The sequence below is a fragment of the Eptatretus burgeri genome, chromosome 5 (genome assembly GCF_056783735.1).
Source record: "Eptatretus burgeri isolate ZD-2024b chromosome 5, Ebu_testis_v1, whole genome shotgun sequence".
NCBI classification, from domain to species: Eukaryota; Metazoa; Chordata; class Myxini; order Myxiniformes; family Myxinidae; genus Eptatretus; species Eptatretus burgeri.
Window position 1 is genome coordinate 82,789,913 of NC_140965.1, and position 13,357 is coordinate 82,803,269.

General features: G+C 45.1%; 1 protein-coding gene across 3 annotated transcripts in view; it reads left to right on the forward strand.

Moving 5' to 3' along the window:
* DCTN4 (dynactin subunit 4) overlaps window positions 1-13,357 on the forward strand; it is a 54,084-nt gene that overhangs the window by 20,136 nt on the left and 20,591 nt on the right. Inside the window, exons 1-10 of one of the 3 annotated variants that reach the window (XM_085882679.1) lie at window positions 3,707-3,904; window positions 4,815-4,885; window positions 5,111-5,289; window positions 5,864-5,907; window positions 6,006-6,113; window positions 7,521-7,541; window positions 7,716-7,789; window positions 8,263-8,375; window positions 10,789-10,898; window positions 11,202-11,275. In XM_085882679.1, the coding sequence (XP_085738805.1) occupies window positions 3,770-3,904; window positions 4,815-4,885; window positions 5,111-5,289; window positions 5,864-5,907; window positions 6,006-6,113; window positions 7,521-7,541; window positions 7,716-7,789; window positions 8,263-8,375; window positions 10,789-10,898; window positions 11,202-11,275 (929 nt within the window). In that variant the 5' untranslated portion in view covers window positions 3,707-3,769. Of the gene's footprint in view, window positions 1-3,706; window positions 3,905-4,814; window positions 4,886-5,110; window positions 5,290-5,863; window positions 5,908-6,005; window positions 6,114-7,520; window positions 7,542-7,715; window positions 7,790-8,262; window positions 8,376-10,788; window positions 10,899-11,201; window positions 11,276-13,357 lie in introns of those variants that run through there. The other 2 variants (XM_085882681.1, XM_085882680.1) reach the window with 2 other exon arrangements.

Genomic DNA, 13,357 nt, shown 5'->3' on the forward strand with positions numbered 1-13,357 from the left:
TTTCCCGTTATTTTTCCCATCAAACATGAATGCCACGGATCGTTGGTCCGTAACGAGCGTGAAGTTTTTTCCCAGCAAATAATGTCTCCATTTCCGCAGCGCTTCGACGATGGCGTACGCTTCCTTCTCTATCGCTGAGTGTCTCTGCTCGCTTCCAGAGAGAGTTCTCGAGAAGAACGCGACCGGTCTCCCAGACTGATTAAGCGTAGCAGCTATGGCGTGATCTGAAGCGTCGGTCTCCACCACAAAGGGCACCGAGCTATCGATCGATAAAACCACGGAATTACTGAAATCGTCTTTGAGGTTGTGGAAAGCTCTTACAACAGCGGCATCTGGTGGAAAGTTTTTGCAATGCACTAGGGGATGTATTTTCTCGGAGTATTGCGAAATCCATCTCGCATAGTAAGCGAACATCCCGATCACCCGGCGCATTGCCTGCAGGTCCTGAGGTGGGGGTAGCTCACGAAGTGGGCGCAATCGCTCAGGGTCAGGCTTAATCGTGCCGTCGGCTATTGTTTAGCCGAGAAGGTCAATTGACCTTGCCGAGAATACGCATTTCTCATAGTTGAGAGTCAGATTATATTTTCTAGCAATGCTCAAGAATCTGTCCAGATTCATATCATGTTCCCCCTGATCCCTACCGCACACTGTGACATTGTCCACGTAAACAAAAGTGTCTTTGAGGTTTTCATCTGAGATGATGTCGTCGATAACTCGTTGGAAGCAAGCTACTCCATTCGTGACACCGAATGGTATCCTTCTGAACTGGTAGAGGCGCCTCCCTGCCTGGAATGCGGTGTAAGGTTTGTCTTCCTCTCGGATGGGAATTTGGTGATAGGCGCTTCGCAAGTCGATGGTACTGAATACCTTATAATTGGCCACGCGTTCGACCATCTCGTCTATGCGCGGCAGGGGGTAGGCATCGAGTTGGGTAAAGCGATTGACCGTTTGGGAATAATCGACAACCATTCGTTTCTTATGGTTCTGACTGCTGGTTACTAACACCTGTGCGCGCCATGGCGAATCGCTCGGTTCTATAATTCCTTCTTCCAGTAATCGCTTGGTTTCTGAAGTGATGAAATTCATATCAGCAGTGGTATATCGCCGCGATTTGATCGCTATCGGTTTGCAGACCGGCGACAGGTTAGCGAACAGCTGGGGGGACGTCACCTCCGCGGTGGTCAACGCATTTAAAATTAGACGAGGTTTGCTTCCTCCAAAGGGTATTTCGACGCTCGTGTGCTGCTTGAGGACATTATGACCCAGAATTACGTCTGCGCACAAATCACGAAGCACCAGTACCCTTACATCCCGATGCGTGTACCCTTTTACGTCCAATTCAACATTGCAGTACCCTCGTACGCGGGATTGTAGTGAGGTGGCGGCCATGCATACCGTATTGTCTGTCAGGTGGATTATCCATTTCCTGCCCTTCACTAGGGAGCTGTTGACGAAACTTTCAGAGCTACCGGTATCAATCAGAGCCTCAGCCATGTGCCCGTTAATTCGTACGTTGATGATAGCCTTGGATAGATTCCCCGGGGAGGCTGCAGTTAATTTATTTTGCGAGTAGAGAGCCGCAGAAGTGGGTTTATTTCTCCTTAGAGTAGATTTACATACCCTGGCATAATGCCCTTTCTTGTCGCAATTCATGCATGTGGCGTCTCTGGCGGGGCATTTTTGACGAGGGTGCCTTTTGTACCCACAAAAGAAGCATTTACCAACCGGAGTAGCAGCTGAGGAGTTTGACGTGGCCTGTGTATCCGGCTCCTCGGGTGTTTCTCCATCCCCTATGTCTGGCTGTGTCTGTGCCAGTGGGGTTCCTTGGGTTCCCATCGTAGCAGCGTTCATTAGCAGCATCGGTGTCCCAAATGACTCAGATTGCTGCTGAGCCGTATCCATCGCTCGAGCCTGATCGACTACCTTGTCAAGAGTGGGTTGCGCTTTCTCTAGTAAGCGTTGCCGTTTGTGGGCTGATCTGAGTCCTTGGATGAATGCCTCCCGTGTCGCTTCCTTTCGGTGTTCCTCGGCGCTTACGGCCCGGAAGCTGCAGTCTTTTCCCAGCTGATTCAGAGCTTGCAGGAACTGATCGATTGTCTCCCCGGCTGCTTGCCTGCGTGTGTTGAGAAGATGTCGTATGTATACCTCGTTCTTGCGCTTCACGTAGAGCGCCTGCAGCACGTCGATCGCTGCTTCGTAAGTGTCGCACTCCGAGAAGAGCCTGTACACGCTGGGCGAGACATGATTCACGAGAGAGGCAAATTTGTCAGCTCCCTCTTCGATGATGGTCAGATAGTGTGAGAAGGAACAGAACCAATGCGACCATTTCATTTCTGCGTCAGTCGCGTTTGGGTCTGCGTCGAACCTCTCTGGTTTGTAGATCTTGTCCATCGTTGGTTGAGAGAACCGAAAAAACCAAATGGAATAAATTGAAATGAAAGCGAGAAAAGAACCTTCAGAGTGTAGGCTTTATTCCATTTGATTGGAGCCGCTTCTACGGGCACACCAGGAAATACAAACGCAGCATGGAGTACATAAGCAGTAAGGTACACACGCGCAACTAATCACCGCAAAATAAATCAGTATTATATATCAATCAGTGTTCTCACCATTCAATGAGCACCAAGTGAGCCGGCGACATACAACGACAATGCCCCAGGGACAAAACCCCGCGGCCGAGCCGACCCTCAGCTTTATCTTTTCTGTGCTCGAGCCGGGCATCATGTGATCACACGTCACGACCTTCCATTCACCACACACCTCATTTATTTTTCGACGTAAGATCCAAGATGGCCGACTGGCGGCCATTTTAGTTGAAAAAAAAAACTACCTCGACGTTGAACACGTCCTCAATAACTTCTCAGACATGCATTTACCCGATGTTGGTCATACTTGGCACTCGGATAATGAATCATGGCTTACACGAATAATGGATAATGAGCAATAATGAATAATTGCTCATCGTTTTTTTCGAGATGAGATCCAAGATGGCCGACTGGTTTGTCTGGCGGCCATTTTAGTTGTACATAAATATGGGCAAGCCCTTCAACTCAATACGGAACAGCAGAATTACTAAAACAACGGCGGCTCTGGCATTTCACGTCTTTTTTTTTTTTTTTTTTTACTTGTTCATTCTGAAGATGATTCGATCAGGGTGTCTGCGATAGCTCTCCAGCTGGGTTGGAAGTTTATGCACCATCAGCATGCGATGGGAAATTCTCTCTTGTAATAAGATTTTATATACGGTACTGATCTGCGTCGTATCGTGGTCGAGCCTTCAGCGAGGTCCAATCCATGGAACGAGTCGTGCTCCAAGTCAAGCTTGTACGTGCTCAGACTCGATCAAGGACCTGAGGGAGTGAGTGTATTCTTCAATCATAAATAGTACAATAAGGTGTTTTACCTCGTGGTGTTTATGTTGATCATTCGTTTAAATGTTGACTTCCTTATGAACCTGTTATTTTATCCGAACTGCTGTTTTTTTTTGTTATTGTACAGCTCATGTTGGTCATGTGGATATAGTTCGCAACTGCAATCCGATTTTATATGGGGCATTCAATAATTATCTCATCAGTCTGTCCATAACGTGATTTTCACTTTCAATTCGTATTAATACAGATCTTTCTCAAGGAAAATTGAAATTCTGGTGTAAACACTTTGACGGAAGGACTGGGAGTAAATACAAAAAGAAGAGGAAGAAGAATAAGCAGAAGAAGAAGAAGAGGGCGGGGGGTGCGCCAACTGGTCAGTGGGCGGGGCTCAAGCTGTCATGGCGTCTTTATTACAGACTGAAAAGGTTTTGTATTTGGTTCAAGGCGAGCGCAAAATTCGTGCTCCGCTTTCACAACTTTATTTTTGTCGGCATTGTTATGAGCTGCGATCTCTCGAGTGCGTGTCCCACGAGGTGAGTGACCGTGACACCGACACCGTGCGGTCTTCGGGCCGAAAAGGCCTTTCCTTCGTTTGCACTGGACCTATTAAAATTTATGTATTATTTTGTTCAAAGCAATCGGGGAATGTGATGATAAATGTTTTCTGTCAAAAAAATGAACCCCAAATGTTCGTTAATTTACAAGGGCTGCACATAATAGTCGTTCACGATTTTTGGTGTCTTTTGTTTGTTGCCGAACCCTAAATGGTGGAGTCCTCCCCACCAACTACAATCTCTTCGACCCCGCCACGCCACCCCCAATGTCTTCGTCCCCGCCACGCCACCCCCAATGTCTTCGTCCCCGCCACGCCACCCCCAATGTCTTCGTCCCCGCCACGCCACCCCCAATGTCTTCGTCCCCACCACGCCACCCCCAATCTCTTCGTCCCCACCACGCCACCCCCAATCTCTTCCACCCCGCCACGCCACTCCCAAGTTTTGTTTGTGGAGTTTTGTGAAAATAGTGTTTCTGGGAACATCTGAGGTCGATCATGATTTATCAATGTTGTCAATAATTAATACATTGATTAACATCCATTGCAAAGTAAAAATATCCCCTGGCAACCATATTCCCCATTATCTTTCTCTTCATTTATTTACTTTTCCCATATTTATGCTTCTTCTCTCCCCAAATTGGCTAAATCCAAGTGAACAAAATGGTGGGAATTTGTGTGTGTATGTTTCATAAATATACAATTTTTAGAGTTTAGAATTGTCGGTGGTGTCCTGCCAGCTAAGCTCCACGCTGGACAGATAGACAGCCAGACTGGAGAACACACACTCACACACGCACACGATATGATTACCCATATGGGTTGTGTGGGATTTATCATCCTTGAAGCCCTATCTAATAAATGTAACGCAGTCTCATCACCCCTTGCAGGTCGACTCGCATTTCTGCCCCAGTTGCCTGGAGAGTATGCCATCCGCAGAAGCAAAGCTTAAAAAGAATCGGTTTGTTCTCAAACTCCTTATTCTTAGTTTTTTTAATTTTAAATTTTTCTTGTTTCTTTCATTTTTGGAAAGAAAATGTTTCTTTCTTTGCTTTTGCCTTCACCAGGATCGTACTGCAAAATGCACTGTCATTTGCACGTAGCTTTCAAAGTCACCGTCCAAGTTTGTCCATCAGTTGCTTCTCTTTTGTATCCGACTGCTCTCTTTTTTTTTTTTTTTTTCCAGGTGTGCGAACTGTTTTGACTGCCCATGCTGCTCGAACACGCTCTCCACGCGAGCAACACCTGTGCACGTGCCGAGTCCCGATGATCCCAGCAAATCGGAGCTGAAGAAGGCTTATTACTTGGCGTGTGGCTTTTGCCACTGGACTTCACGTGATGTGGCCATGCCTGACAAGGCTGTAGGTGTGTCCTTGCGTGTGTAGCATTGGCTTTGGAAATTGATGCTCGAGTGGGGTTGGCGGAGCAAGCTGTGGGTATGTTCTCACTCGGACAGTGGCAATATTTTAATTTTTTAAAATATATATATATATATATTTATTTTTAATTTTTGCATGGGTGGATGGGGTGTGGTGTTTTGGAGTAGCAACCAATTGGCAGGTTTTTTTTTTCTTTTTTTATCGGTATTATCTGTCAGCTGGTAGGATATAGGCTAGGGGTATGCACAATCATCACTGAGCTGTCTAGCTTGTGTTTTAATCCTGACCTTGGTGTTTTGCATGCAGAGTGAGGCATCAATATTTGTGTCATCCCTCGGAAGGTTGTTGAGTCGCTGAATGTCCCATCTGCTTGAATTAGTGGCCCCCAATTTATCTTTCTCGTAATAGAGTTGTCGTCACCGGCACCCTCAAAAAAATCAAATATTCCTTCCCAAACTGGTGTTGGGAAGATGATCTGTAAAGAGCCTGGTACATTGATGAGCTATGCAGGTGATTACACATCTGCAATGAGTTTCAAGAACGCTTATTTATCTTTGCAGCAAGTGGAGGTTGGCAAGATCCTGACAATCCCTTTGCACCCAGGGTGAGTTAGACTTTGCATACTCGAGATGCGTGATTATTTTGTAATGTTAGCCCAAAGCACACCAGCTGATCGGCATGGCGGTGGGGATGCTTGTGCAGATCCAGAAACTGTTGGAATATTATCGGCATTTGGCTCAAAGGGAGAAGCTCGAGCGCGATCGGCGCAAGCTCATCCGACGGAGAAATTTTCTTCCGCTGACGTTCTCGGTGAGAATTGATAGCCGAGGAGTATTACAGAATGATTTTACAAATATGTTGAACTTGTACTATTGGTGAGAAAGGGGTGGTGGGTGAGGGGAGGTGGTGAACCTGCCAAGTAGAGCTGACCTGATATCACTCTGATGTTTGTCTCATTTAAATACAGTAGACTCGGCACAAGTCGTCACCATCGGGACCAAGAAAAAAAAAAAAGTGACGACTTCGACATGTGACGACTTGCATGTATGCGAACATTAATGATGACTGTGGGGTGAAGGATGAAGTCACGTGTGGCCTGGACACGTACGTGTGAGAGGGCGCAACAATCTCTAAGCCGGCTATTGTACCAAAAGGGAAACACAATCTGCGGGGCATAGGAGGGGGTTCATTGGTGAGTTGGAAAGTGATCAAGCAAAGATGGAATTCATGAATCACTTTATCAAAAGTAAAGATAATGAACAACTGTAAGACAACTCGTATACCATCGGTGATGGTATCTGTGGAATGAATGGCTGTTAGAATTCATTCATTGGAATGAAAACTCGTATACCATCGACAAATTACATGACACACAGTCATCGTGATGACTACCACTCAATACCTATGTGAAAGTGAGTGTGGTGATCTGCAAAACAAGCCAATATAAAACCATGATCGGACTTCAACACTAAGCTCGATCGATCCTTTACTCTTTCACCAGAGACTGCATTGCGCAGCCTGTCTACCTTTTCAGATGGCCTGTGGGACGGCGCGCTGACTGAGCTGAACACAGCGCAGTTATAAATAGCCTATCACTGGCAGTGTAAACCAATGAGCGCGCATCACGATTCCATGAAATCGGGCTTCTCCCGAGGTAGAAGTTCCGTGTGACGAGTTAGTCGTGGTAATTTACTTGAGTTTCCATTACGCGGGAACGGACAACATCTGACGACTGAGAGATGACGACTTACAGACTTTATTCAAAGGGATTTAACATTAGATAAATTTGGGACTTTGTGACGCTGCCGACTTAGGCGAAGTGACGAGTTACACACTGCCGACTTACGCCTAGTCTACTGTATAAAGTTTTTGTTTGATTGGTGTGCACTGATATTGGGGGTTGGGGAAAGTTGCCCGAACTTTTAATTTTTTTGGTTCCTCACAGAAATAAAATCGTTTCTCCAATATTCATTGCATTATGATGTCACACTAGTTTACCATTCATGTTTTGGTCCCGAAAAATATAAGATCACACCGTCATGGTTTGGTTACAATAAAAAATGGGTGCCTCGTCCTTCCCCTACCCCTCTGACGTCACCAATAGTTTTGCCTTGCTTCATAGATTACAGATTGCAAATTATGGTCTGATTGGAGGATTGTTTGCTGATTCTTTTTTTTTTAAATCGTTATTGTTATTCCCATGTCCTCCCTCATCAGATGCATTCCATGCATGGCATGGTAAGTGTACCAGTTGGCACACCACCTTTGCGCATTTGGATGCCAACATGGCAGCTTGAACTGTGTAAAATAAAATGTCTGGAGGAGCAGAGGCGAATTAAACTATGTAAATGTGGGAGGCGTCTTTGAAGATTTGGTCGCTTTCGTACATTGTTGTCTCGACGTGGGTTGCAGGAGAAATACAGTGCAATTCCGAAGTTGAAGAAGCAGTTTGGAATGAGTACGTCGGCCCTTTTTTCAACCCTAACGTGAGTTTTTTTTGGCTAATAATCCCCTCATGTCATGACTGTGTATAATTGGCCCAGGATACAAACCCAGGCGAGCGTGTATCACTGTAAACTATCCTGGCAGTCCTTCACGTGATTACGCCAGTCCAAGACTTGTTAGGTCAAACGAGTGGAGAAACTGCCTAATTTGATTTGTGTGGCACATGACTGCATTTGCTTTTATATTATTTCATTGTAAAATGGTGGATGGTAATCGACATAAAATTTCCCCACATTGGCCAAATCCAACTTGTAAATCATTTTCCCACAATAACGGCATTGGTTTTTAGCTACCATTCACATCAAAGCGATACCAGCAAATTGGTGGGAAAATGCCAGCCAGCATTTTGTTGCCAGCTGGTGTGATGTGAATGGGGCGTTGCATTGTTGCCCGGAGAGGAAAGTGGTCCATGTTCCCATTGATAAGGGGGTGGTTTTGAGGTGTGTGTGTTCAGGTGGAAGGATGGGGATGATCATAAGGAAGTGAAGATCAGCAATGCAGAGACAGTGGAGGAGGTGGAACCCCTCTCGGAGGACTACTACACCCATCCTGTGCAGCTCGAAGATTGTAAGACCTGGTTTTTTTTTCACACCTGGAGCGTAGTTCTGGGGAGCTTATGGGATGGTGCGTCAACCGTCTGTCCGTCCACAAATACTTTCAGCTTCTTCTCTGAAACTACACATTATTTCGATGAAACTTTACCACAACCTTCATCACCCTCGGTGTACCAAAGTTTGTTGATCCATCCTTCCATTGGGACCATACTTTTTGCAGAGCGTTGGTGCTACCAATCTCCTTGGCTATTGGGTACAATCCTGGACTGGTCACCACTCCAACACAGTATACCATCAAGCTGGCACTCATTTTGCCGACCTCGGAAGGATGACAGGCAATCAACCCCACCTGGCATTAATTCAACAGCAAAAGGATTTGAACTCAAGATCCTAGGATCCCAAGCCCACCACTCTAACCATTAAGCCAACACCGGGCATATGAAGTTTGTTGATGACATTTGAAAAACTAGAACGGGCACTCATAGAGCGCATACCTTCGCCGCCACTACTTTTTTTGTTCTTGGTATGAGTGTGGGCAACTGGTTTCATATGAATGGTCTTATGACACAAACCACATATCTATAATGTCATGACCCCCCCGACTTTCGGGGGCTACGGATTAAACAACAATCAACTTACGTCGTTTTGGCGAGTCTTCACTCGCAAGCTCGGTGAATACAACGTTTCAACAAGAGAAGGTAATCTCGTTTGATGCTGGTTTCATGCAAATCGAATAAGATTTGACTGAGTTATGCCGAAAACCGCATATTTTTCAAGGGCGTGACCCCCCCCAGACATTTTACCCCAACCGGTGACATGTGTTATGACGTCATTGTGTCACAAGATTGGGCATTAAATTCTGAACATTTTGGTGCTGGGTTCATGTAAAGCGGACAATAATTGACCGCGTTATGACAAAAACCGCATATTTTTCAAGGTCGTGACCCCCCTGACCTTTGACCCCTAACCGGTAACAAGAGTATGGGCGTCATTGTGTCATATTGCATATCACAAGATGAGGCGTTGAATTCTGAACATTTTGGCGTTGGTTGCATGCAAATTGAATAAAAATTGACCGTGTTATCGTAAAAAGATGATTTTGACCTTTTCGTGACTTTGACCTTTGACCCGAATGATCCCAAAATCTAATCGAATGCTTCCTGGCTAATAACCAATCATCCCACCAAATTTCATGCAATTCGGTTTAATACTTTTTGAGTTATACGAATCACAAGATTACAAATAAATAAATAAATACACGCCGACCAAAACATAACCTTTCGCAGAATGCGAAGGTAATAAATAAATACACGCCGACCAAAACATAACCTTTCGCAGAATGCGAAGGTAATCAGGCTCCAAGGGGATGGAAGAGGGAGTTGTGCCCCAATTTTTTTTTGTAATTTGTTCACGGCATAAATTTTTGTCATTATGTAATTTATGTTCCAAAGTTTGTTCACGGCCTTACGAGTGGGGTCGACAGAGGGAGTTTACAGAAGGGTTCCCCCCCCCCCCGCCACAAAGAGATATTTGCTTTCTTCTTAGAAACGACGCACAATTCTGATGAAACTTCAGCACAACCTTCATCACCCATGATGACATTTAAAAAATCGAGGCTCTAAGGGGATGCCCCCACAAAAATTTTTTAGAATTATAAAAAACTTCCAAAGGGTCAATGTTATGGACCTCTAAAATCAATCTCGTGTCAGACCAAAATAAGGATTTTGTGGGTCCATAACTTCCAAAGCAGAAGAGATAAGCAATTTATGGCCTTGGAATGTAAAAGCCTGGACCACAATCAATTTTGAAACATTTTCAGCTTTCTATCTCCATTATAACCGAAGGTATGGGTCTTCAAAAGCTCTAATAAAACAAATGCGCAATTCCCGAGTGAAAAAAGGGGCATGGCGCCCTTACTTTGAGGGGGCTATAACTCAAAAACCGTTGGAAATATTGAGCTGAAACTTGGGATTCCTTTGGTTGGCATGAAGAGGTATTTTTAGAATTATTTTTCCAGGCAAATCTGAGAGGTGTCATATGGGAGGTACCTGGATATTGTGTGAATTGACACGGAATGACCCTGATATTGATTAGTTTTGCCCATTCCAAAAGGGACGGAGGGTGAGGCTATTGTAATCTGTCCAAATGTTGATCGACATTCTCAGAGATAATGTAACTTGTATACACAGTCAACACTGCAGTCAAAAGTTCCATAGGTCAAAGTCAAGGTATCGCTGTTAATTTGGATCCTTGTTTTATTTTCTGGCATTAACCTACGAGATGACCTGAAAAACTTTTTTTTCACAAAACAGTGTCAAAGTGCATCATATAGAATCACAGTGTCCCGTTAACTGTCGGGACCCACCTCGACCCAGCCCATTCCATGTGACCTCTCAATTGTTTTGTCCCCCTTCCTTATTTTTCAGTGACGAACCTTCCTCAGAGGCTTGTTCAGATCGAGTCCCAATCACAATTCATGTCCCATCTGTACCCAAGGCACAAGCACTTGATTATGAAACGTTCCCTGCGCTGTATAGTATGTATCCCGATATCCGCAAACCTGCCGCGCTTGCATTCCTTTTGAAAGTTGTATGCCTGGCAAATTGTCTTGTGCGAAGTTCAATGCCCACATTGTGCAGCATGTTGAGCATGTAGTCGGGATGGTTCTCGGCATGCTGAATGGTTCAACCCTTGACTGTTTCGGCAGAACCATTTAGCCATTGCCTGGTGAGGCCAAATGGTTTGTTGTGGTTGTGCCTGCTTAAGAAGCGTGCATTTGAGTTTTTGTCTTTATGCTCCTTGCATTTGAGTTTTTGTCCTCATTTCATGTCCCTCCCAGAAGTGCGAGCACAACCTCAGCAAGCCGGAGTTTAACCCGACCTCCATCAGGTTTAAAATCCAGCTCGTTGCCTTGTGAGTTACATTTCTTCCAAATAAATTTGCCATTTATCATTGTTCAAAAATGCTACTGTTGTCTTCCTTCTGCCCCCTGCCCCTCACTTTTTAAATTTGTGGATAATTCCATTTTGATGCTCACTATCTTTTTGCACACAATCTACTTTTAGGTACATCATTGTTGAGATATATCCTGACTGTGATATATATTTTAGATTGGGCAGGAGGGTTATGGTTCTGGTGCTACCACATATAATTGGTGCTGAAGTGTGCATAAAACGATTCTCCAAAACTCGACTGATCCCCGGTCAATGATCATGTGACATTGTTTAGCTCTTTCAAAACCCAGTCAGTCCAGGTTGTCAAACGTGGTTACTATGCATAGTCTGGCTTCTCATGCACCGTTTACACCCTTGTATTATGTACAATTTTGTTTAACTTTCAAAACCGAATATAGTATGGTTCACCATGTCATGCCGTGGGAATTGCGTGCCAAAAGTGATTTTATTGTTCAAATGCCATCGATAGGGTGTTAATAAACTGAAAAACTTGGGTGGCAATTTTACTTTTGCGAATTTGGGTTTTTGTGGGGGATTAAACGGGGGTACTGTCATTTCGCAGTTTATCGCCCGAAATGAAAGCGCTAGTATTGTTATAACTATTTTTATCTTTTAAGATATTAATAGGAAAATTGTGAAAAAAAAATCAGGTGTCTTCCTCATATCATCATTCATTTATATACCAAATATTTAGTTGATATCCTGAATAATTATTGATGTATTAACAAATATATTATTTGTACGTGCAGAGTATGCGAACCACGATATCCGCCTTCTCTGAACCAGGTTAAGATATTTTGTCCATTTCAGCACCTTTGATTGTCTCCGACTATAAAACAATTCTAACTTAATATATGTACAATAAATGAATGCTAGGCTTAATCGATGATAGTAACGTAGCAATATTTTATGAAGTATGTTCTTCCCAGATAAGTATCCAATGCAGGAATAAGTCATCCGTGACTAGAAGATTTTAACAACCTCAGGTTAGTGTCAGGAATTGCCTTTCCTTTGCTACATTATTTAGGCATATACTGTGATATTTACACGATATGATTGTGTATGTTTATATAAGAAAAAAACGACAAATGTATTGTTGTGGTTACCAAATTCGCAAACCACCATTCAGGTCCCTTAGGTGAGGTATCTCGGTAAGTGCATGTGTAGTTAGGCCCAAACCCGTTGTCTAGTGGGAATACATGTCATTTATACGTGCTGCGACTCTTCAGGATAGCCGTTTTTCTTTTACTATCTTTATTTTGGACCAACCGCCATGATTACCACCACAACCACAACATCAACCACCAACCACAACACCGCTTCACCACAACCGCCACGACCTTCACGTCACACCTCGCAACCGTAGCATCGCCACCGTTCTTGCCCCGCTGTGGGTACCGGTGTTGGACTCGTGCAGGGCGCACGTTGAACAGCGTGTACAAAATCACGGATTTTGTGCTTCAAAAACGGATCAAAAACGACACGCCCACTTTTTGCCGTCCAATCGGTGAGCGAGGGGCGATTTGGCCCCGCCTCCAGAACGATCGATATATGCAAATTTGTGGATCAAAAAGCCTTCACGCCCACTTTTTCTCGGGCCAATGGGGAGCGAGGTGAAAGGTCAAAGGGAGGGGTCAAAGGCGAAGCTACGGGGGGATAAAAGGACCGTGTTCGTCAGTCAGAGTGTGTGGAAGTCTGGAGCCCGAAGCCTGCAGTAGCTGGAGAAGCTGAAGAGAGTCGAACGAGGAGAGCCCAAAGAAGAGCCCAGGGTGGAGAGTCCAGAGGCGGAGAGGCGGCAGCGGCGAAGGCAGACGAGGGGGTGCTCGCGTCGGTGCCGGGAGCTGCACGCCCGAGGGAGGCCGGCAGCGCGACCTGGCCGAGGTGGAGACGCACACCAGGGATAATAAAGATCCTCTATACCCCGAGCATCAGCAACCCCCTCCTGTTTCCCCCCGCGCTGAGATAGTGCGACCAAGGGGGCCCCTTTCCCACCCCCTGCCAGACACTGTCGGCGAGGCCCGCGGAGTGAGGCGCCATCGCC